We start from the raw sequence: 22,447 nt of genomic DNA, 5'->3' as shown, positions 1-22,447 counted from the left end.
TCTTTATTATTGAGTTGTAAGACTTCTTTATGTATTCTAGATACTAGTCCCTTATCAGATACATGATTTGCAAATATTGTCTCCCATTCTGTGGGTTGTCTTTTCACCCTATTGATAGCATCCTTTGATGCACAGAAGTTTTCAGTTTTGATGAAGTCTAATTTATCTATTTTTTTTATTTTGTGACTTGTACTTTAGTGTCATATATAAGAATGCATTACCAAATCTGGAGCAATGAAAATTTACCCCTATATTTTCTTTTGAGGGTCTTATAGTTTTGGCTCTTACACTTAGGTCTTTGTTCCATTTCGAGTTAATTTTGTATAGCGTTTGGGTGGAGGTCTAACTTCATTCTTCTGCGTGGGGCTATTCAGTTGTTCCAGCATCACTCATTGGTGATTGGTATTTTCCCATTAAATGGCCTTGGCACCTTTATTGAAAATCAGTTGACTATAGACACAGGGGTTTACTGCTGGACTTTCAATTCTATTCTATTGATTTATATATCTGTCCTTATGCCAGTGCCACACTGTCTTGATTTTTGTTGCTTTGTAGTTAGTTTTGAAATTGGGAAGTGTGAGTCCACAAACGTTGTTACTCTTTTGCAAGATTGTTTTTGATATTCTGGGTCCCTTCCAATTCCACGTGGATGTTAGAATCAGCTTGTCAACATCTATAAAAAATACAGCTCAGATGCTGACAGGAACTTTATTGAATCTGTAGATAATTTTATACTAAGCCTTTCCTTAATGAACATGAGATGCTTTTTCATTTATTTAGATCTGCTTTAATTTGTTTCAGTGTTTTGTTGTTTTCAAGCATAAGTTTTGCACTTTTTGTTAAATTTATTCCTAAGGATTTTATTCTTTTTAATGCTCTTTTAAGTGAAGCTGTTTTCTTATTTTCACTTTCAAATTGTTCATTGCAAGTATCTAGAAGAAAACTGCTTTTTGTATATTGATCTTACATCTCACAACTTTGCTAAACTCTTTCATTAGTTGTAATAATTTTCTAGTGGATTCCTTAGGATTTTGTATGTATACAGTCATGTTGTTTGCAAATAGAGATAGTTTTTTTCCTTCCTTTCCAGTCTGAATGCTGTTCATTCCTATTTCTTGCCCAGGTACCCTGGCTAGAACCTCCAGTACGATGTTGAATAGAAGTGGGGAGAGAAGATATCCTTGTGTTACCTTTAATCTTAGGGAGAAAGGATTCGGTCTTCCACTGTTAAGTATGATGTTAGCTGTGGGATTGTGTAAATGCCCTGTATCAGGTAAATGAAGTTTCTTTCTATTCCTAGTTGTTTTTTTTTAATTATGAAAAGGTTCTGGGTTGTGTCAAATGCTTTTTTTATGTGTGTCTATTGAGATGATCATGTTTTTTTTTGTTTTTTTATGCTATTGCTATGATGTGTTACATTAAATGATTTTTGGATGTTTGACTATCTTTGTGCTTCTGGGATAAATCATACCTTGTTAGGATATATAATTCATTTTATGTGTTGCTAGATTCCATTTGCCAGGATTTCCATGAGAGTTTCTGCATCCAGATGCATGAGATTCACGGTCTGCAGTTTCCTCACGCCATCCTTGTCCACTCCCGGTGCCAGGGCAGTGCTGGCCTCACAGAGTAGATCAAGAACTACTCCCTCCTAGCCTAATTTTTTGGAAGTGCTTGTGAAGAATTTATGTTTGTTCTTATTTAAATGTTTGGCTTCAGCAGGGGATAGTTTTCTAAAATTACAATTTAATCTCTTGTTGTAAAGATTCAGATTGCCTATTTTTCTTTTGTCAGTTTTGGCAGTTCCTTTCTTTCTAGGAATTTGTCCATTTCATCTCAGGAGTGTGCTCTGGGCACGCTCCTAACCTTCACTCTTGCTCCTCTATAATGATCCATTCTCCACACAGTACCAGAGTGATTATTTCAAAAAACGCAGATCTGACCATGATACACACCCACTTCCAGCTCTCCCGTGGCTGCTCTCTGTCCTTAGGATGAAGATCTGTGTCCTCAATGCTGCCTCTAAGGTCCAACACCGAGGGCCCCCTTCACCTCTCTGGGTTTATTACTCTCACGGAGCTATGTCTTCCCTATGCTGCAGCCACACGGGGCTCTTTGCAGCTCCTGAACACACCTCCTGTCACAGGTGCTGTTTCCTCTGCTGAGTCCCTTCCGTTGGTGAGCCCCCACTGCTTCATGGCCCAGGTGAAGATGTCGCTTTCTCCTGTGAAGCTTTCATGCTCCATCTCCTTTCTAGGTGTTACCCAGGTCCACTCCCTCTCTTACAGCATCTTCTCCTATTTTTGTTTGTTTGTTTACATATCTATTTATATCGGTCCCCATCAGGGACAACTTTCTAATCCCCACATCCTGGACCTGGCAATATCCCTGAAGTGGATCTGAAATGAAATTTCATTTTAGCAAATCCCATCTCCCTCACCCTGCATGGCCTCCCATTCACTCCAGTTATGTCTTCCTCTTAAGTTCAGCTCCACACATCAGCCATTCAGGTTTCTTCGGAACACCAATTCTGACAACCCGAACCCCCACCCCCATTCAACTCCCTGCATCGTGTGTATTACCTGTGGACACTGAGCACTGTGCACCAGCCCCAGTGCTGTGGAAATGTGCCTGTGTGATCTCCTTTAGTGCCAACAACAGTGAGATAGCTGTCACTCACCCCATGCTTCAGAGAGGTTAAGTGACTTGACCAAGGTCACACAGATAGTAAGTGGTATAGCAAGGACTTAGACATGGGTCTGTGTGATTCCAGATTCTGTGCTCTTAACCACCAGGCCATACAATGTTATGTATTCTTTGATTTCATCTGATTCACTGAAAAAAACATGTGTGAAGCAAGACAAGTATTATTTCCTAAGGACCAGTGGGAGAGGACAGCAGTGACAACCCAAAAGGACAAGCAAACCTGAAGGCCACACTGCACAGAACAGGACGTGGGACTAGCTTTCAGGACCAGGAGCACCTCCCAGCACACTAGGAGACCCCGAGGAAGGCAAAGGAATCCTCCCTCGGCTGGCTAAAGATGGGAGTCAACTCTGCCTTCCCCCTTTGGGGCCCACAAGCTGGGCTACCAAGCCAAGAAAGGGTGCCTAGAGACATAAAGAAAAGTAGGAGCTTTAGACAGGCCAGAATCTGTCTGGTGCTGAGGTGTCAGTCTGAGCTGAAGCTGGGCTACAGCTGGTTCTGGCATGGACTGTTTGGACAGAGCAGAGAATGCTAGGCTGGCAGCTACCTAGACATACAGGGAGCCATGTGGGTGATGGGGCTGCAGAGTAGCAAGGAGATCAGGGGGAAAATTGGGCTTTTCATGTGACAAAGATGTGGCGGTGGTGTAGGTGTAGAATTGTTCTTCCAGAACATCTCCCACCGTGGAGAGGCAACCCCAACAGAAAGATTGAATCTACACCACTAACTAGGAACAGCATTCCTTTCCCTGGAAAGTCCACTTTCTCTGTCTTTGGTTCACCTTTTCCCTGGGATTGGCCAGTATTAAAAGCAGACATTGGATGGAGTTCTTGGAGCATTTATTTTTTCCTGATTATGAGGCCAGGAGCGGGGTGTAGAGGGACAGGGCATGTTAGTGGAGTGAGTGCTGGCTTGGGTGGAGGAGCTGGGGGAGAAGTAGGGGGTGAGTGTGGGGAGTAAAAGAGGAGCACCTGTGTGGAGCAGCTGAACTAGAAGGAAGGTTGTGAAAGCAGCTGGAAGAGTAACTGCAGGAGGCAGGGAAGCAATGTCAAAGGATGAGGACCCAATTCCCCTAAGCCCACCCCAGCCCTGGATCCCCTATTTTCTTCCTTAAGTTAAAAAAAAAATCCTTGAGGCAGCCCAGGTCAGAGGCCACGAAGATCAGAAGTCACAGGTTGGAGAGTGGCTGGCTCTGGCCAGCAGAGCCAGGTTCTGCCTGGACAGCAGCTCAGGCCTCCTCAGCTGTAGCGTCGATGCCCGCGTAAGTGAAGTTCTCAAACAGCGACATGTTCACATAGGCCTGGGGAGCAAAGCAAACTTTAGTGGGGGCCAGGGATGGGGCAGCTCTGGCCTGGAGGTCCTTGACTTCCATGTGGTTGGGTGTTAGAAGACACACAGGTTTGTTCTGGAGACTCAAGATGGCCCCACGGTCAAGAGTGGCCCTCATGAGCCCAGAACAGCAAGGGCATGAGACCACAGTTGAAGGCTCAAGTGAGAGACCCTTGACACAGTTGTTAGATAGGACTTTGTCATGCATGCATCCAATGAGTTGTTTGCTCACTCATTCATTCATTCACTTATTCCTTTATTTATGAAGCTATTTTTGATGATTTACCCATTCATATGACTATTTGATTATTCCTTAATTCTTAAGCTACTTTACTACAGCTATTTTGTCATTAATTAATTCATATGAAGAGCTCTTTATATTTACAAAGGTATTACATTTATTTTGATATATTTCTTTATAGTTATTTGGTAATTCATTTATTCACATGGTTATTAGATTTAATTATTTTATTATGTTTACTCAGGTGATCATATTATATGAATATATCATCTATCTACTAATTCTATTCATTCATTCACTCATTCGTTTACCATAGCATCCATCCCTCCCTCTCTCCCTCCCTCCCTCCCATTTCTTTAGTTGCTCACTCATGCATTGCACTCTGGCTCTGTGACAGGTGAGGAGAGGTGTCCTAGATGAGATAAGCAGTCTGGGACTTGGGACCTAGAGAGGGATTTGCTGCTGGGGCGAGCATAGCCTTGGAAAAGTTTATAAAGGCCTAATGTTCAACTTATTGAGAGCTGGAAAGGGGAGCCTGGCCTGGCTGTGTTGGCAACTAGTGGTAGGGACCAGGACCTGGAGGCTGATGCTGGCTCCTGTGTGAGGGCAGTCCCATGAGTCTGGGCTTGACTGGTCCTCATCAACCCCAGTCTCCTCACCTTCCTGGCTTCCAGCATTCGGCCTAGCTGCAGCGCAATCTGGGCAAAGGGAGGTCGCTCGTAGGGACGGTCCCGCCAGCACTGACGCATCAGCTCGTACCTGCAGAAAGGGGCATTGTTGAGATGAAGGGTCAGGGCTGACTGGGGTGATGGGGTCACAGGGCTCAAGGCTGAGGTGACTTACACTTCATCATCACAGTTCCGAGGCTGCTCCATGCGGTAGCCCTGAGGCAGCTTCTCATAGAGCTCAGCACAGGTCATGCCACAGTAGGGCGTGCCCCCTGCAGGAGGGGACAAAGCTCCCTCAGCCTCGGGCCCCAGAGGGGGTAAGGTGGGGGCACCCTGGGGCATGAGGGGTCAGGGACTCACCAAGGCTCACAATCTCCCAGAGGAGGACCCCAAAAGACCAGCTGAAATGAGGAGGATGCACTTAGTTACCTTTAGGCCCCAGGGCCAGCATTTTAGTGCCTGTCTACCTCCGTTTGCCACCCATCCCAGCCCCTGCACATGTCTATTCTGTATGTATCTGGCATTGGCCAGCTGTTGCCTCTGCTCCGTTGAAACTCCTTCATGGCCTCGCCCAGGCTCCATGTAATTGTAGCTAGCATTTTACTGCACATTTACTATGGGCCAGGCACTGATCATTTAATGTATGCATTAATGCATTTAACGCTCACACCAACCCTGTAATATAGGTACTGTCACTACCCCCATTTTATAGATCTTGCCCAAGGTCACACAACTAGTAAGTAGTGGAACTAGGATTCAAACCATGGCAATCTGACTCCAAAGCCCTTGCTCTTAACTGGCTTTTATAGTTTAAAAACGTCCATGCATGTGAGAGTCAGGCAAGACCAGGATGGGAGTTCTAGTGGAGGGAGGGAATAGAGGGGGTTTGGGAGCAGAAGCAGGAAGTAGGCAAGTGATGATGAGAGTGGTGGCTGGCGTGGTGGATAGTGACCAGGGCAGGCCAGGGCTTGGGGCAAATAGGCAGAGCCAAGGCTGGAGGGCTAGGCAGGCTAGGTTTCCCAGAGAGATGGGGTGGGGTGTGTGGGGGGGGTGGTATTGCGGGTGGGTTAGGGGTTGGGGAGCACAGAGGAGTCTTAGGGGTCATGTTCTGGTTAGGTCCCCATGTGGGAATGACCCTGCCCTTTGGAGAGGAAGGTAAGGGCATTCCTGAGTGGTCTCTCCCCACCACTGGGCATTATCCACCAGCATCCCCAAACCTCTCTAAGGTGTCTCCGAGTCTCTTAGACAAACACTGCCCTAAACTACCCCATCCCAGTCCTACCCCTGAAACACCTTCTAAGACAAAACTTCTTTCCACTACTTTTTCCACTTAGTGGGAAGGCTAGCTCCACTACTTTCCCACTAAGATGCTGGGCATCACCAAGGTATACCCAAGATACACCAGCACCACACCTGTACCACACCAGAAGCACATCCTGGGATGTTCACGTCATGCCTTGGACTACCTGAGGCATGTCTGAGTTGTGTCCACCTCAGGTTATGCCTGTGTGCACCCTTGGGAGGCCAGGCCCTCTTGCCGCTTCCCACCCCCACACTTACACATCACTCTTGGTGGTATAGACGCTGTAGTTCAGGGACTCAATGGCCATCCAGCGCACGGGGAGACGCCCCTGGGAAAGAGTGGGCTTGAGGGTTGGGTGAAGAGGAAGGGCCTGTTTAGAGGGCTCTGGGGAGCAGGGCCAGGCCTGGAACCTGAGCGGAGGACTGAGGCTTACCATTGTCTTCTTCACATAAACCTCCTCCCCGCGAGAAAGGCCAAAGTCGGCAATCTTGGAGGCCAGGTTCTCTCCGACCAGCACATTTCGGGCAGCCAGGTCCCTGTGGATGAACTGCAGGCGCAGTCAGAAGTCAGGGGAGACTGGGGATGAGTGAGTCCAGGACTTTTGAGTCAGTGATGGGGCTGACCCCATGGACAGTTTTCATGGCCACCCTCAAAGCCTTTAGTAGGTCCTTCTTCCTACCCACCCAGGCCTCCTGGATCAGTGACTCCTGCCTCAGAAAAACCGCAGCACCGGCTGCTGTCCTCTCTACCTTTCTATGCTATGGCCATGGCCAAGCTCAGCTGTATCCTCCTTCCTGGGGCAATGGTGGGCTTTATCCTAGTGGCCTCATTGTACCTCCCCTTCTTTGCATGCTCCCTACCTCCCTCTCTCCCTTAACTGATGAGAGTGGGGAAGGCCCTTCTCTTGCCCAAAGTGACTCTTTCCCTTGAGTTTCAAGTCTTCTCCACTTGACCCTCCACCTTCTGCAGAGACCTGTATCCATCAACCCCTCCCTCTGCCCTGTGCCCCCTCTGCTTTCAAAGATGCTCAGAACTTTACGACCTTTAAACTTCCTTCCCTCAGTCTCCTACTCCCCTACTCCTGCTGTCCTCTCTCCTTTCATTCAGGCAGGATGTCTGGGGACTTGGACTCTAGCTCCACTCTCTGCTCCACCTTTACCTTCTCCTGGTGGGCCTCCCTCCCTCTCCCACCATTAGTGTCACCACCTGTGGGGTGACAATTTCCATATTGTTGACTCCAGCCTCTCTCCTGAGCTCTAGGCTGGTACCTCCAACTGCTAATTCAATGCCTCCACCAAGATGTTCCTTGGATGCTTCAAATGCAACAGTGCCTTCACACCTGCTTCTCGTCCTGTGCTCTCACCCACTCGCCCAGGCCAGCACCTCAGGATCGTGTCCATCTCTCGACTCCTCAATCCCACATCCAATGATTTTATCTTCTGAGGTCAGCCCAATGGCCTCCCCTCTTCCCTCTAGTGTACCCTCCCTCCCTGCGCTCACACACACACACACACACCTGCTTCTCACTCAGGTACTGCATGCCATTGGCAGCATCACTGGCAAAACGCAGCAGCTGCCGGGAGCTGAGGGTGGAGGCTGTTCCATGCTCTCGGGCAAAAGCTGGGTCTGTTTCCAGGACCCGGCTTTTCCGCAGAAAATCTAGCAGGTTCCCATAGGGGGCGTATTCAATAGCGATATACAAGTAACCTGGGAGGTAGGGAGATACATGGTTACATGGTGGTAATTTACATACAGGCAACTTGGTGGTGGCAGGTACCCAATGGTAGTAGACAGGGTGCCGGGATCATGAAGGAGAGTGAAGGGTGATGTTTGGGTGACCTAAAGCTCCCAGAGAGCTACTGATGTGGAGGAGGTGCTGGCCACTGATGGGGGTTTCGAAGAAGGGGAAGGTGACGAATTGGGGGCTTACCACGGTTCTCACAGGCTCCCAAGAGGTTAATGATATTGGGGTGATGCCCCAATTTGCACAGAACTTCCAGTTCTCCCGCAAAGTCACGATGGTCATTTTCAGAGGCATATTCTGTGTAAAGAATCCAGTCTCACTTTTGCCAGAAATAATTCTGGAGGAAGGGCATGGGCTGGTGAGGGCTGAGGTCATTTGCTGGAGGGGGCCAGGTGGGGCCTAGGATCTGTGGGACAAAGGAGAGGGTCAGGGCTGGGGTCAAGGGTCACTCCCAGCAGACCTTTCAGCATCTTGATGGCTGCGTTCATCTTGAGCCCGTCCTTCTTGATCATGGCCCGGATGACCTGGCCAAAGTTCCCCTCCCCGATGAGGTCCTCAAAGGTGATGTCCTCCCACTCCAGCACTGGGTAATTCAGAGGCTCAGGCTGTGGTTTTGGTCGCCGGGTCAGTGTCAACGTGCCTGAGCTGAACTGCAGGATGGTCTCCTCACCCTTCACAGAATGGGACAAGTGGACAGAGAGTCCACACAAGAGACATGGGGTCAGCAAGAGGCACAGACAGGCAGAGTGGTCAGACAAATGGAGACCCAGACAGAGGGCATCCCCGTGATCAGCCAGGGACATACACAGACAGAGGGCACATATTGAGGCTGAATCATAGGAGGTGGAGCCATGGATGGGCTGTTGGGTGGACAGATGTCCGTGGAGAGAGGCTGTAGCCTGGGGGTCAGGTGTGTGGGTTGCAAGAAGAACAAGGAATGCGTGAATCTGCTAGAAGCCACAGTCTGAGTCAATGGGAGGGTGATATCTCTAACATCTAAAACAGAAAGGAACTGGAATGAATTGTAATGGGATGCAGTGAGCTGATCCCACTACCGAGCTTTTTTTGTCACTAGGGATGCCCTGGAGAGGATTCCAGCCTTGAGCCATGGGCTAGGGTTCATTTATTCATTTATTGAGCTCCTACTGCATGCTAAGTTCTGAGCTGCTCAGAGCCAGGGGAGGGGCTTTCTTCTCTACAGTAGCAGAAGCAGGGATCACCACTGTCCACCCACTTGGCATCCACTCGTAGCTCTAAGACCACCTTGGGGCCTAAAGATAGAAAGACCATAACAAAGAGGAACATCCTCTCCCCACCAGCTGAGAAGGAGCTGGGCCACTGGGCAGGGCTGATGGTAGCAAAAGGAAAGAGTAGAACAGGAGGGCAAGGTTAGCTGTCAATATGGTGGGGCTCCCTAAGTGAGCCGAAGCACAGCTTGATGGGGAAGGCATGGGGACAGGGGTCACATTGATTTGCATGAGACATGGATGGCAGAAGGCATGCGCTAGCATGCACACGCATGCTCTAGTGGTGGTATCATATGCAAGTGCATCCAAGCAGAGGTCCACATGGACGAGGGTGCTCACAGGGATGGTCCTGTGCATGCACACAGGGCACACACTCGTGCACACCTGCATGCAGGCACACGTGGCAGGGGTATAGCTTGATAAATGTTAGCACAATATATATGTTAAAGGCTGCCTTCCCGCCTCCTTTCCCCAACATTGGGGCCCATGGCGCTCCCCCACCATGGCAGCAGCAGCTTTTTTTGCGCACTGACCGCAGAGGGAGGGCCCACGCAGCCTGAACAAAGAGGCCAATTGAATCTCTGAAGGGAGCTTTTAAAGTCATGGCAAAGACAATAGCTTTGGACACTAGGCTTTCTATCACAAGGATCAGCTCTTGAGAGAGAAGAGGGTCTTTCTTTGAAATGCCAGAGCTGTAAATATCAAGAGCCCCAGGCACAGAGGACCAAGGGCTGAGTCCAGGTCATAAGTTGCAACCATGGCAAAGATCTCAGAGGAGACAGGGCCAGGGGGTAGGAGAGAAGGGAGGAGGTGAGCAATGGGAGGTGATGAGATGAGATGACACGGGGTGCTGAAAGATGGGCCAGCACCCTACCTTCACTCCTAAGGACCACAGAAGGACAGAAAATTCAGACAGGTTTGCAGGGAAGCCAGGAAGAGTGGAGATTTGTTTCCTTTCTCAAGGAGCAACGGGTACGGCTGCAGGCCTAGCACAGCTCCAGGGTGGCAGAAACAGCTGTGGAAGGTGTTGTAGCCAAGGGTCTGAGGGTCACAGATATACTGTCCTCCGCAGGGTACAGGGAAGCACCCAGAGTCCTTGAGTCTCCCCCACAGAAGCCCTGGAATTTGCAAGGATGGAGGATGGGTTGAGCAGCTCACTGAATGAGCAGCCCCTTGGCAGGAAGCCACAGAAAGGCTGAGGCCCGCAGCCACAGCTGTATGCGGATGGAAGCTGGCTCCAAACTGGGGGGGGGCCTGCCAGGACAGAGGCCAGACATGCACACACATACACACAAACACACACACTCGAGTGTACGAGTACTTGTCTGCACAGAGGTAGAAACATATACACATGAGGTCTGCATGCGTGTGCCCCAGGGCTGGGACAGGTGGGTGACTGACCGATCCTGACTGGTAGGTGAAGGTGCGTCTGCGGTGCAGGCAAGTTCTGCGGATGCACACCAGGGTTAGGAGGGCGGCTAGGATGGTGAGGCAGGTGGCAGACATGGAGCCCACCACGGCCAGGATCAGCTGTTGGTCTAGGCCCTCTTTAGCTGCCCGGATCTCTTGAACTGGGCCCTCGCTCTGCAGCCCTGGACATAAGATGGGCAGATCAGGGGGGCACCGGGGTCAGGAAACCCAGAGGCCACCAGGGGTCACACAGAGGGAGGGGTCAGAGATCCCAGTACCAGGGAGGGGTCAGGGATGTCTGGCCCAGGGCCAATGGGTGATTGGAGTGACATGATTTTCCCAGCACGAGAATAGCAGGTCATAAGAGGGGAAGGGTCAGCATCCCCAGCACAAGGACTCGTGGCACTTGTTTGGGAGGGGCTTTGGGATGCCCTAGCTCCAAGGCAGGGGATCATGTGGAGGGAGGGATTCCTGAGACTGACCCCAGGGCCCAGGAGTCCCCATGGGCCTGTCCCTCTCACCGTTGCCCAGGGTGGACTCTTCTACTGTATTGCTCCAGTCACCAGGACCCTGGACACTGGCCCGCACACGGAAGAGGTAGCGTGTGCTGGCATTGAGGCCCCGGACAGTGGTGCTTGTCTCCTCGGGCCTGTCCACGTCTATCCACAGCGGGTCTCCTGAGCCCCCAGCCACCTGCACCTCCACGATGTACTTGGATATAGGCCCAGCTGGAGCCTCTGGGCGCTGCCACATCAGCTGGATCTCAGAGTCTGAGAGGGCCTGAGCATGGACGTGTTGGGGGGCTGGGGGCCCTGCAGAGATGGGGATGGAAAGGCAGGGCTCAGACAGGACCGAATTATGGAGCTCTGGGGTCAGACAGATCATCTGCTCTGGTGGTGTCCCCTCCAAGGACCCCAGAATGAGAGCTACCCTGCCAACCTCCTCCTTTCCTCTTGGGCTGAATTCCTTCCTGTCCCTCTGGTCTCCTTCACCCTTGAGCTTCTGCTTCCCCTTATTCTCCTTATACCCCAAGTCTTCCTGGTGTTCCAGGTCCTCCCAGTGTCCTAGGTCCTCCCACACCCCTGTCTTCCAGGTGTCCCGGGTTTCTTCACCTCCATCCAGCCTCCTGTAACCCCCCATGCCCTTCTGGGTCTCAGGTGTCCCTTGTGACCCCCATCTTCCCCTCGTTCTGAGCCTACCCCCCTTCTTGAGCATACCGCTGAGGGGCAGAAGCACACGTGTGGGGGGCGAGGCTGGGCCCAGGAGGGTGCAGTGGTAGAGCCGCACATCCAGCTGGTAGTGGACGCCAGGCGTGAGTCCGGTCAGGAGGGCAGTGCGGGCCTGGGGGGACGAGACATTCTCCCGCCGCTCCTGTCCCCGTGCCCCGTCCCACAGGCGCAGCAGGAAACCGTCGCCCACCAGTGGCCCAGGCGTCGAGGGTAAGGACCAGCTCACTCGCAGCCGGTCAGGGCCCTCCACATGCCAGCCCTCCAGCCATGGCTGCAAGGAGGGCTCTGGGGCCAGAGGTCAGGGGTCAGAACTGTCCAGTGGGTCCTTGGGGCTGGACCGGACAGTGATCCCCAGAGGACAGAGTGGGACAACCTCCAGTGGGAAAGGCAGGGGCCCGTGGGATGGACAAGTCTTGACAAACCCTGAGTGCACAGGACAGTAAGTACTGGGGGACAGGAAGGGATGACGCTTGGTGTCTCACCAGGACAATCTGTGGTCATGAGGGTGGGAGGCCCCCAGGCCCCTTCCCCGCCTTCCCCGGGTCTGCTCAGCTGCACGCGGACATTGTATCCTGTCCTTGACCTCAGGTTCATTAACGTCACATTCTCACTGGGGTCCACTGGGGTGGGTGCAACAGCAGGCATCGTCCAGGTTTTCCATGAGCCACCCTGCTCCCTTCAGCCCCCTGTTCCCCTTATACCACTCTCCCTCCCCCTCCTGCTCCCCTTCTCCCCTCATTACTGTCCAACACCCTGTCCCGCCCCAGCTCTCCCCACTCACCCACAATGGCAGACCAGGCCATGGTGCTGTCCTGGGGCCGGTAGTGCAGGCGGACAGAGGTAATGGGTCCGTCCCCAGAGTAGGAAACCAGCGGGGACACCACAAGCTGGCGGCTCTGCTTGGCCAGGAGCCTGGGAGCAGTCAGGGGCACCGGGGGCACTGCCGGGACACTCAGGGTAAGGCGCGGCCCAGAAAGCTCACCCAGTCCTCAGAAGCACCGTGTTCTCATCGAAAAAGACACCTTGGGTCTCAGTTTGGATCTGGACTGGGAAGACCAACTTCAACAGATGACAGAGTGGCCATGGCCCCAGGAGGACAGCGCTCTGGCCCCTTGGCAGTGTGGGGCACAGGAGTCTGACGTTATGACACATGTTTAAATATATCATCTAATTTACTCTTCATAGCAACCCTAACCAAGTAAGTGCTGATATCCTCCTGTTACAGAGGAAAAACCCACGAGGGGCTAAAAAACTGGCTTAAGGTAATGAAGCCAGGAATTTGTAGAGTGAAGACTAGAACCCAGGTTGTCTGGATCCAAAGCCTGGGGAGAAGGAGAGGTGAAAGGCTGGAGGTGGAGCCCTGGGGCCCTGCCACTATTCCCTGGGGGTGGGGGGTGGGGCTGCAGAGGGGTGGGATGGGGCTGGTGAGCCAGTGGGAAGAGTGCGAGAGGGGAAGTGTGGGCTTATGTGGGGAGGAGGGAGGGTGGGAAGCAGAGGGAAAGGGGACCCAGGAGGTGGCAGGGGGTGTGAGTGGCCAAGGCTTATGGTGTGGAGAAGATGAAGGGACACCTGGACTGGGTGGGCATGCTCTGTTCTGAGCAGTCCTGGGCACTGGCAGCTCCCTCCTCATCTGACCTCTGGGAAGCGGGGCAAGACACCCTCTCCTGGTGCTGAGTGCTCTGTGACGTGGTCGGAGGGGGAAGCAGCATCCCAGAGGCAGAGTTAAAGGCCACTGTGTGTGTCTGTGGGATGTGGAGAGGACAAGCACGGCCAGGCAGGAGGCTGCGTGAGGCCAGAGAGTGTCCCGTTTCTGGGGCACGGGATGCCCTTTCCAGACGGGGCTGAGCGGTGCTCCCACTTCAATGCTGCCCAGCCCAGGCCTCTGGTTGGCCATATGCCCTCTTCTTTGCCGGGTGCTGGGCTGTGACCCAAGATGCCCTTGCCCTTCCTACTACGATGCCCAGTCTGAGCAGCACTGGCTAGTGCCCATGCTGCCTGTTATCCATCCACCACGGATATCACTAACCTTTGACGTTGACCTTGAAGCGCCGGCTATCTTGACCACCAGACGTGGACACACGGCATTCCCAGAGCCCACTGTCCCCAAGAGCCACGTGTGGCACCTCAAACTCAGCTGTAGTCCTGTCTGGTTCTACAATGGCCTTGGTAGACTAAGAGAGACAAAGAAAAAGACAAACAAAGACAATGTACGTCCATGTGGCAGGTACATGTCTGTAGACTGACGAAGGGGCAGAGCCAGGAGGCAGCCCCTCTGCAATTAGCTTGACCCCACTTGAGCCATGCTCAGGCCAGTGGGTAGAGCTTGCAGAAAGCCCTGAGGGTCAGAGGTCTGAGGAACCAACTGTGGCGCTGGCGGTGGGGGCCCTGGGTTGGGCTCACGGGCTGACCAGGAGGACAGTGCCGTCGGGCTTGCGGAGCTCCATGCTGCCCCGCACTGGGAAGGGGTTCCCCGAAGCTGCACAGTTGATCCGGGGCCTCGTCCCCAAGTTGAACTCCAGTTCTGAGGCCACATCTAGGATCTGGGGGATCCGGTCTGGGGAGAGAAAGGACACTCATCCTGGAGCCATCACGAGGGCCGACACATGAGCCCCAAAGTGCCCTTCATCTCGTCATGCACCTCAGTGGAGGCGCTGCCAGCTGCCCAGTCGCTCAAGCTGAAAAGCCAGCAGAGTCCTGTGCGAGTCCCCTAAGGCCCTCGTGCCCTACGGCTGACCAGCTGCAGGGTCTACCTCCTGTACCCCCCTCCCCTCCTGAGAGTCTTTTGTACCCAAATCAGGACGAGGCCTCGTGGCCAGAACACCGGTTCAGGCCTCCTCCGTTTCTGGGCCCTGCAGAGATCATCTGGGGTTTCCCATTCTGCTCTACCCGGCAGCTGAGGTCCTTTCTCAAACACAGACCTGACCACCTCGTGCCTCTTCAACAATTCCTTCCTGCCCCTCTCACACTAAGTGCAAACCAGCTGGCCTGCCATTCCAAGTCCCCAGGATGTGACTTCTTCTGCCCACTCCCCAGGGCCCCCTACTCCTCTATCCTGGTACCTGGGCCTGTTGCCCAGGCTCTTTTCCCAGCCGTCTTCTCCCTTGTCCTTCATATCCCACCTCAGGTCTTGCCTCTTCCCGGAGCCCTCTCTGCCCACCTCAGCCCATCCTCTGGGCAACCCCCCACCGGGGCTGCTGCTCATCTCATATGGATGGTGTAGGCTGGGTGGTGAGAACTCCTTCGGAACCATGGGCTCCCTGAGGGCGGGACTTAGAGTGTCAACAGAGATGTGTCTGGTGAAGGTTGGCTTGTCTTGAGGGATCTGAGACCCCTGTGTTCATACCTGACTTGTCACAGTGCACTCCATGCCACCCAGAGGGGCACACACAGCCACTGAAGCGGTCGCAAGTGCCGCCATTCTGACACTGGCACTGGAGGCTGCAGTCAGCCCCAAAATGACCAGGGGCACAGGCTGGGAACAGAGGAGGTGTGGTTAGAGAGGCCCAGGCCAGGGGGAAACAAAGGTACAGCTGGAGCCTGGGTAATGACAGGCTGGTGGAGAGGGCACCGGTTAGGTGAGCAGGGGACTAGGGAGGGCTTGGTGTGCAAGTCAGGGCCAAAGTCAAGGGCAAGCTTGTGACCAGCTGTCTGGGTCGGGGCCACGGAGAGTGGGTGAATGCATACCTTCCTGGCACTGGCTTCCTCTCCAGCCAGATCCACAAGAACAGCCGTAGGGGTCTGGGAGGCAGAAGGTGAGGCCGCGGCAGCCCGATGGACTTGGGCACTGCTCCTGGCATCGTTGCCCAAAATGGCCCTCTCTGCAGGCTGGAAAGGGGGCATGTGGTGCAGGATCCTCCGCTGGGTCCCAGGCTCTGGGACCCACTTGGCACTCTCATCTGTCAAGCTCCTCCATCCCATGGTTCAAGGGTCTTTCCACCTCTCCCGCCTAGATCCCAGCTTCCCCTGCTCCTTACTCTGCTCGCAGCGGGTACCAGTGAATCCAGGGGGGCACACACACTGGCCATCCTGGTCATGGCAGACGCCTCCATGCAGGCAGCCTGGGCATTCCTTGGTACAGCCTGGCCCCCAGCGCCCTGCCCTGCAACCTGGAGGAATGTGCTTTCAGCAGATGACCTTCGCCCACCTGACCACAGCTGCTGAGGAGTACCCATAGGGCTCCCAACCTCCCACACCACCCACCACCTCTGCTTTCTGCCCCTAACCCCGCACGATGAGCCGAAAGAAGGCGCTGCCCAGGGGGCTGGCTTCCAGGTAGGTGGCACTGTAGATGCCGCTCATTGATGGCTGTGCGTTTGGTAGCTGCAGCAGGAACTGCTCATCCTGGGCCTCGTGCCAGTCCAGGGTGTAGAAGTAGGATCCTGGGGGCACAAGTGGGTCAGGAGCCTCAGCACCATGTGAGAGCTGATGTCCCCTCTCTCTACTCCCCTGCCCAGGGCATCATGGGCATTGTGCACTGTGATCCCACCTGGGGGAAGGCACCAGTGGGTGTTTGTACCCAAGCCAGAAAGCTGGGAAGCATCTTCTCTCCATAATCCAGCAGCCACTCAGTAAATCACAGGTCCTGCTTAGCCTGTCTCCTCTCCTCTCCTAAAGCGTCCTCTTCTCTCTAAGCCCACCGCCACCTGCCACCCTGGTCCCCACTTCCCATAGCCTCCTGAGTGGTGGGTCCCTCTGCCGCCAGTGTCCCTCTTCCCCATCCGCCTCTACTCAGCAGCCAGTGTGCTTTTCCCTGCAGCGGGCTCCTCTGTGGCTCCCTGCTTACCCTCTTCAGCAGTCCTCCACTGCCCTCAGGGCCACATCCAACCCCCTGGCCTGGCCCTCTAGCCCCACGCCTCTCCACAACCTGCCTGACTCCTACTGTTCCTGAATCCCTGAATTGCTGGTTTCTCTTCCTGCCCTCGCTCTCCCTCCTTCTTTGTCTGGCTAATTCCCATTCCTCCTCCAGGGCCTCAGTTCAGGTGGCATCTACTCAGGGGTTTCTCCCAGGGAGCATCTCCCTCCAGGACCTGCAGACCCTAGTGTTAGATGAGTGCCCCTGTCCCTGTCTGCACCCCACCCACACCCCCAGACTCTTTGCTCAGGACTGAACAGAGACTGCGGGGAGCGCAGGTGTACCTGGCTATCCCTACATTTCAGAGGGCCTGGAGCTCAGGAGGCAAATCCATTCACCCAGGGGAAGAGTGTTTCTTCCTCAAGAGCCCAAGGTCCCAAAAGGCACCCAAAGGGCTGTGGTTCTGAGGGTGGAGGGCAGAATCTTTGTGGCCACAGAGAAAAACAGCGGGTGGCTGAGCTCCCCAGGTCTGGCCAGCCCCCAGCATACATCTGGACAGATCTCCAGAGGACTCTAGCCTTTCCCTGCCGGTGCTTGGACTTGGTTACCAGTTCTGTTCTTCCCCAAGGGGACTGCTGCTTCCTGACATGTGGGCTCTGTGCCTGAGAGCTCCCAGGAGAGAGTCAAAGGTGAGGGTTTAACATAGTGCTAACTTGGGGATGACAGGGGAGGAGGTTGGTGACCATGATGCCACTGGTCCTCTGGGGGCAGTAGGAGGACAGCTCCAAGCTAGAGATGGATGCAGGTGCTTCCATGGACCCGGTCCAGGACAGAGGGTGCCCTGGAGTTGGCCAGCAGGTAACAGGTGTATAGGAGTGAGGGGTGTGCCAGGGGCCAAAGCTGGGAGTGCTGAGGGCCATGGCAGTGTTGGGGTGTCAGATCTATGGGTTTTCCTGCCCACCCAGCTCAAATGCTCCCCTCACCATTGCTCTTCCAGATCACATCTGTCTTCTTCTCCTTGAGCACACGCGCAGCAAGCACAGCCGTGTCGCCTTTGTTCACCGTGTGTGTGACTTTGTCGGGGAGCAGCTGGGCTGAGGGATGGATAGAGGGTGGGGTCAGAGGTCAAGGGCAGCCCCTCTTCTCCCTCCTGACAGCCACTCACCTCCCGGGCTGTTGTGTACATAGAGGACACTGGTGCGTCGGGCCCCGGAGCCGCCCACGCAGGAGAAGACGCCCACCAGGTCGGAGGGCTTTGAAAAGCCGCGCAGCGTGATCCGCTGGGAGCCGTTGCGGACCAGCTGCGGTGCGAGCCGGGGCAGGGGTGTGCGCACGATGCGGTCGTCCTTCTCCAGCAGCAGGGCCGGGCCCCAGGCGTCCGAGCCCCTGCCAGCGCCAGCCTCCCCGGACACGCAGGTCAGGTAGAAACGGTGAGGCTCCGTGCGACGCAAGTCAGCCAGCAGAGTCAGGTCCACCGCCGCGCCTGGGAAGGAGCAGCCGTCCTCCGAGATATACCTTCCTTCCTCCCCATCCCCCTTTTTCCCACCTTCAGGCTCCGCACTTGAGCAGGCATTTCTGTCCCATCCTTTCCTGCCCCTCCCCCGGTGCACTGACCCCTTTCCCTCCAGCCTCTCCTACTAAAAGAGCTAAAACAAAACCAAAGCCCCTCTCTGGCCTCCTCCCCTCCCTTCTCCTGCCAGATGGCTTCCCCTTGCAGCCCAGCTTTGGAAAGAATGATCTATGCTCCGTCTCCGTTTCCTTTTTCCCTGTCAGTCCCCTTGTCCCAACCTGTGTCTCAAACTGCTCTGCCAAGGGGGAGCTGCTCTGCCTGCCCCCGCCACGAGGGTGCAGGCTGGAGGAGAACAGAATGCCTTGGAGGGGCTCCCTGCGCCAAACCAAACCTGTTTGTTGTGCTGGGATTTAAGGCCGGAAAGGTTGGCTTCTGCAGCCAGGAGGTTGTGGGGCAGAAGGGAAGAGAGCTGTGGGTCCAGCGCAAAGCCCGAGACAGACAGGGCAGTCCGGGGCAGGCGTGGGGCCGTGCAGAGACCCAAGGTGGGCCCCGGGGCTTTGCCTTCCGTGGAACTCCCGGCCTTGCTGGAGGACAGTCATGGCCACACCTGTCCCAGGCAGGGTGCCTTGTGCGGAAGCACAGAGGATGGGTGCCTGTCCCGTTAGGGGTGCCCCAGGGGTGGAAAAAATGCCTTCTGGGAGATGAAGACTCCCCTGCAGGGCCTTAAAGCTGGGCAGGAAGATATATTGGGTTGGCCAAAAAGTCCGTTTAGCTTTTTTCTATAAAATAAAAGACACATTTTTCATTTTCCCCAATACCTTTATTGATTTGAGTATTTTGAATATGTCAGCTGTCTCCCCCTATTGGCTCCTAGTGGGCAGAGGCCAGGGGTGCTGCTAACCATCTTCCCCTGCATAAGGCAGCCCCACAGCAGAGACTTTTTTGGACAAAATGTCAGTAGTACAAGAAACTTTGCAAACCACTTTTGACACATTCAATTGGTCACAGCACCTTCTCCATATACTGCACAATTTTTTTATTGCATTTCAGTGTGTTTTTACCTTTCTTGAAATAAAGCATAATATGCCTAAAATGTGTATTTTCTTCCATCTTCCATATTAAAATGGCCACACAAAAATTCACTAATTTTGTTTTTTTTTAATGCACGCTGATGTGACAGCTGTCACAACACGATCTAACAAAATTGTTTCAAATGAAGTTAAAGACAACTACGCACTACTAGAGCCATCATCTGGAAACAAACAAACAAACAAACTATCTGAGGAGAACAGGGAGGGAGAGAGGCCAGTGGGAGGAAAGGGCATTCTGGACAGAGGGCACGGCCTAAGTAAAGACATGGAATGAAAAGTACCACGGTGCGGACAAGACCACGTTTAAGTTCAGCGTGGCTGGGGCGCACGATGTAAGGCAGAGTGAAGGGAGAGACCAGGCAGAGCTGGAGTCCAGGCCTCACTCACCACGTTGAGCCCTGGGAGACTCCTCAGCCACATGAGCCCGCACCCTTCTGAGCTTCTCCTTCCCTGTCTCTGCCTGTTAACTGCCAAATAATTAGTATACATGCCTCTCGGTGTATCAACTAATATTCTTCAAAAGTCTACCAGGGGAAGCAACGGCCTGCCCCGTGCCGAGTACCTGGTTTCCAAGGGATCCTCACACCCCTCAGTGACGTCAGTGTCTTTCTGTTTATAGAGGAGGGACAATTATTCTACAGGCTTCCTTGAGCAAACTCATCCACTCCTTTGGCTTTAATACCACCTTTGAGTCAATAAGTCTGGGGCAGCCTCTCCACGTGGGCCACTTGTCTGTCTGCTTTCCCCAAACCTGCCTCTGTTCAGTGCTCCCTGGCTCAGCAGACGGCACCAGCCACCTGAGACACAGACTTCGGAGTCATCTTGCACTCCTTCTGTCATAATGATTCCTGTTTATTGGAGGTCAATTGTATGCCAGGCACTTATGTTCTCTCACGTTGTCATCCTAACTGTCTGGGGAGATGGGCATCATTACCCGGATTTTACAGCCAGGGAAGGAAGGCTAGAGAGGTCCTTGCCCAAGGTCCTGTAATTAGTAGTGACTGGCAGAGCCAGGTTGTCTGACTCTCAAATCCACACCTTTAAGCATTAGACTGGCTGTCCTAAGCAGTCACAAAATTTTGCAAATCGTGTTTCCTCCAAGCCTCTCGACTTTTTATCCCCATCTCCAAGCCCGCCTTTGCCTCACCTCACCTTTACTCACCTGGACCATCCCAATAGCCACGCCCCTTCTTTCTCAACTCATCCACCAAAGTGACCCATCGAAGACCTTGTGACTCTCTAGCCTAAAATTCCCCAAGTCTCCCTATTGCCCTCAGGATAAAGTGCGTGGTCTTGAGCCCCTTGCTGCTCACATACTGCCTCTCCTGCTGTGTTCCCTTCAGGAACCTTCTCTCCCAGGCACTTCCCTGCTTCTGAGACCTGCCTCTGTTGCTGGCTGCCTGGGATGAAGACCACTGGTCTCATGAAATATTTCATGTTCCCCCCCTTTTCATCTACTGCCCGAGGCGGAGCACATGCTCCTCTGGAGCTCCTTATGCCTGTGCACTTAGCCCTCACCCCATGCCCTGTGTCCCCCACTAGGCTGTGAACCCCTCAAAGGCAGCCTGTGTTTTAATCGTCTTTGGCCAGAACACTGAAGGATTCAGCTACTCCTTACTCAGAAGCCTTTACCAAGTGCCATGCATTGCACCGGTAGCTCTGCGTGAATTACTTCATTTTAGGCCGGTGAGAGCCGTGGGAGGTCAGCGTTGTTTAACTTCACTGTGCAGACCTGGAGGCTGCCTGCCTCTCAACGAATGGCCCACCACTTAGCACACTCCTGGGGCGTTGTTGGTTCTTGATGAGTGTTTGTCAAATGAATAAATAAATGCAACACAATGGCTGTATGAACACTTACTGAAAACTCTGTAGGCCCTGCTGTTCCCCTCTGATCCTGAGAGTCCATGGCTGCTCTCCCCTCCCCCAACCTCCAGTCCCAGGCTGCCGTGATTTCTAGCACCTGATCCCACTTTCCAGGTTTTCCTGGCCCTGATCCCACTTTCTACCTGATTGCAGTATGGACGAAAGTGATGGTCGTGGTGATAGGGTTTACTGGGGGAGAAGCGGGGCCTTGGGGGTGGGGTTGCAGCATGGCTTGGGGGAGACTTACCAACATGAGAAGCCAGGAAGACGATGGGGAGCAGCAGTGGGGGCCCCAGCCAGACCATGCTCCGGAGGCTGACCAGGCCAACCAGGACAAGCTGGGCCCTAAGTCAGTGACTCTGGGTCTGGCTGCTCAGCCTGTGCTAGTCAGTGAGTGCTGGTGCTGGGGAGGAAAAGGAAATGAGGTGGCTTGGGTGGGAGGGAGGCCGGGGAGAGGGGTGGGAAGGACTTATCCTGCTTCTGGGCCTCTGGGGCCCCCAGTCTGATCCCCACAGGCTGGGGATGGGTGTGGCCTAGCAGGCCCTGGAATGGGGTCACTAAACGCAGGGGGAGGGTTGTGGTAAAAACAGACCTGGAGACTGTCCGGCCAATTTTTTCCATCTCCTCCTCTCCCCTCCGTCCTCTGTCTTGCCAGCACACAGGAGGCAGGAAAGGGAGGAAGCCAGTGGCTTCCGCCTATTGAGGAGGGATAGGGGGAGGATATTGTTCTGGGGTCTCCCCTCCCGCTTAGCACACACACACACACATACGACCCACGGGATTCCGCATGTGCCCCAGGACACAGCTACATGGGTCTCCTGGAGAGCGGTTCACGCATGTAACACGAGGCTCTTGTGGGCCTGTGAATGTACTCACTCAGAAGAACAAAATAACATACTAAATAGGGCAAAAAGGGACCTTCGATCCTATGTTGTGCAACCTTCAATTCTATGTTGTATGACTCCCGTTTACAGATGGGAAACTGAGGCTTGCAGGGCTTGAGCGCACTCGGGTCATGGCAAAGCTAGGGCTTGAACTTCCGACTCGAACACTCCTCAGGGCACGTGTTAAGCAGATCCAGAGAGTCTCGTGTTCACAGTCCTCAGCTGAAACCACTAGTGGAGGCTTCAGCTCTTTGCCTGCCTGACATCATTTGTTTTACAGCAAACCCTGCCCGTCCCCAAGCACTGGGGTAGCAGGAGCGTGCCCGGGGGTGCACTCAGTCTTGAGGGCTGATAACAGCCCGGGGCGGTCCCAGCCCCTTGGCAAAGCCCCATGGAGCTTGCCTCTGCTGTGCCCTCTCATCCCTCGCTG

The 22,447-nt window shown here is 53.7% G+C and overlaps 1 protein-coding gene across 1 annotated transcript; it reads right to left on the bottom strand.

Moving 5' to 3' along the window:
• Nucleotides 1-3,534: 3,534 nt before the first annotated feature.
• TIE1 (tyrosine kinase with immunoglobulin like and EGF like domains 1) lies at nucleotides 3,535-21,786 on the bottom strand. The gene is made up of 24 exons (XM_045859758.1): nucleotides 21,726-21,786; nucleotides 21,381-21,536; nucleotides 17,835-18,152; nucleotides 17,653-17,763; nucleotides 16,101-16,256; nucleotides 15,852-15,983; nucleotides 15,562-15,702; nucleotides 15,221-15,349; nucleotides 14,286-14,431; nucleotides 13,904-14,048; nucleotides 12,659-12,817; nucleotides 12,360-12,497; nucleotides 11,866-12,162; nucleotides 11,170-11,460; nucleotides 10,640-10,830; nucleotides 8,452-8,662; nucleotides 8,178-8,288; nucleotides 7,764-7,954; nucleotides 6,681-6,794; nucleotides 6,505-6,575; nucleotides 5,305-5,345; nucleotides 5,120-5,216; nucleotides 4,936-5,035; nucleotides 3,535-4,006 (listed from the first exon to the last, which is right to left on the bottom strand). Exons 2-24 carry the CDS (start codon nucleotides 21,436-21,438, stop codon nucleotides 3,935-3,937), a joined length of 3,420 nt encoding a protein of 1,139 aa, XP_045715714.1. The 5' UTR covers nucleotides 21,439-21,536; nucleotides 21,726-21,786; the 3' UTR covers nucleotides 3,535-3,934.
• Nucleotides 21,787-22,447: the final 661 nt, after the last annotated feature.

Source organism: Phyllostomus hastatus, unplaced genomic scaffold, assembly GCF_019186645.2.
Source record: "Phyllostomus hastatus isolate PE091 unplaced genomic scaffold, TTU_PhHast_1.1 phas_scaffold_182, whole genome shotgun sequence".
In the NCBI taxonomy this organism is placed as follows: Eukaryota; Metazoa; Chordata; class Mammalia; order Chiroptera; family Phyllostomidae; genus Phyllostomus; species Phyllostomus hastatus.
This window is presented reverse-complemented; position numbering and strand designations above follow the sequence as displayed.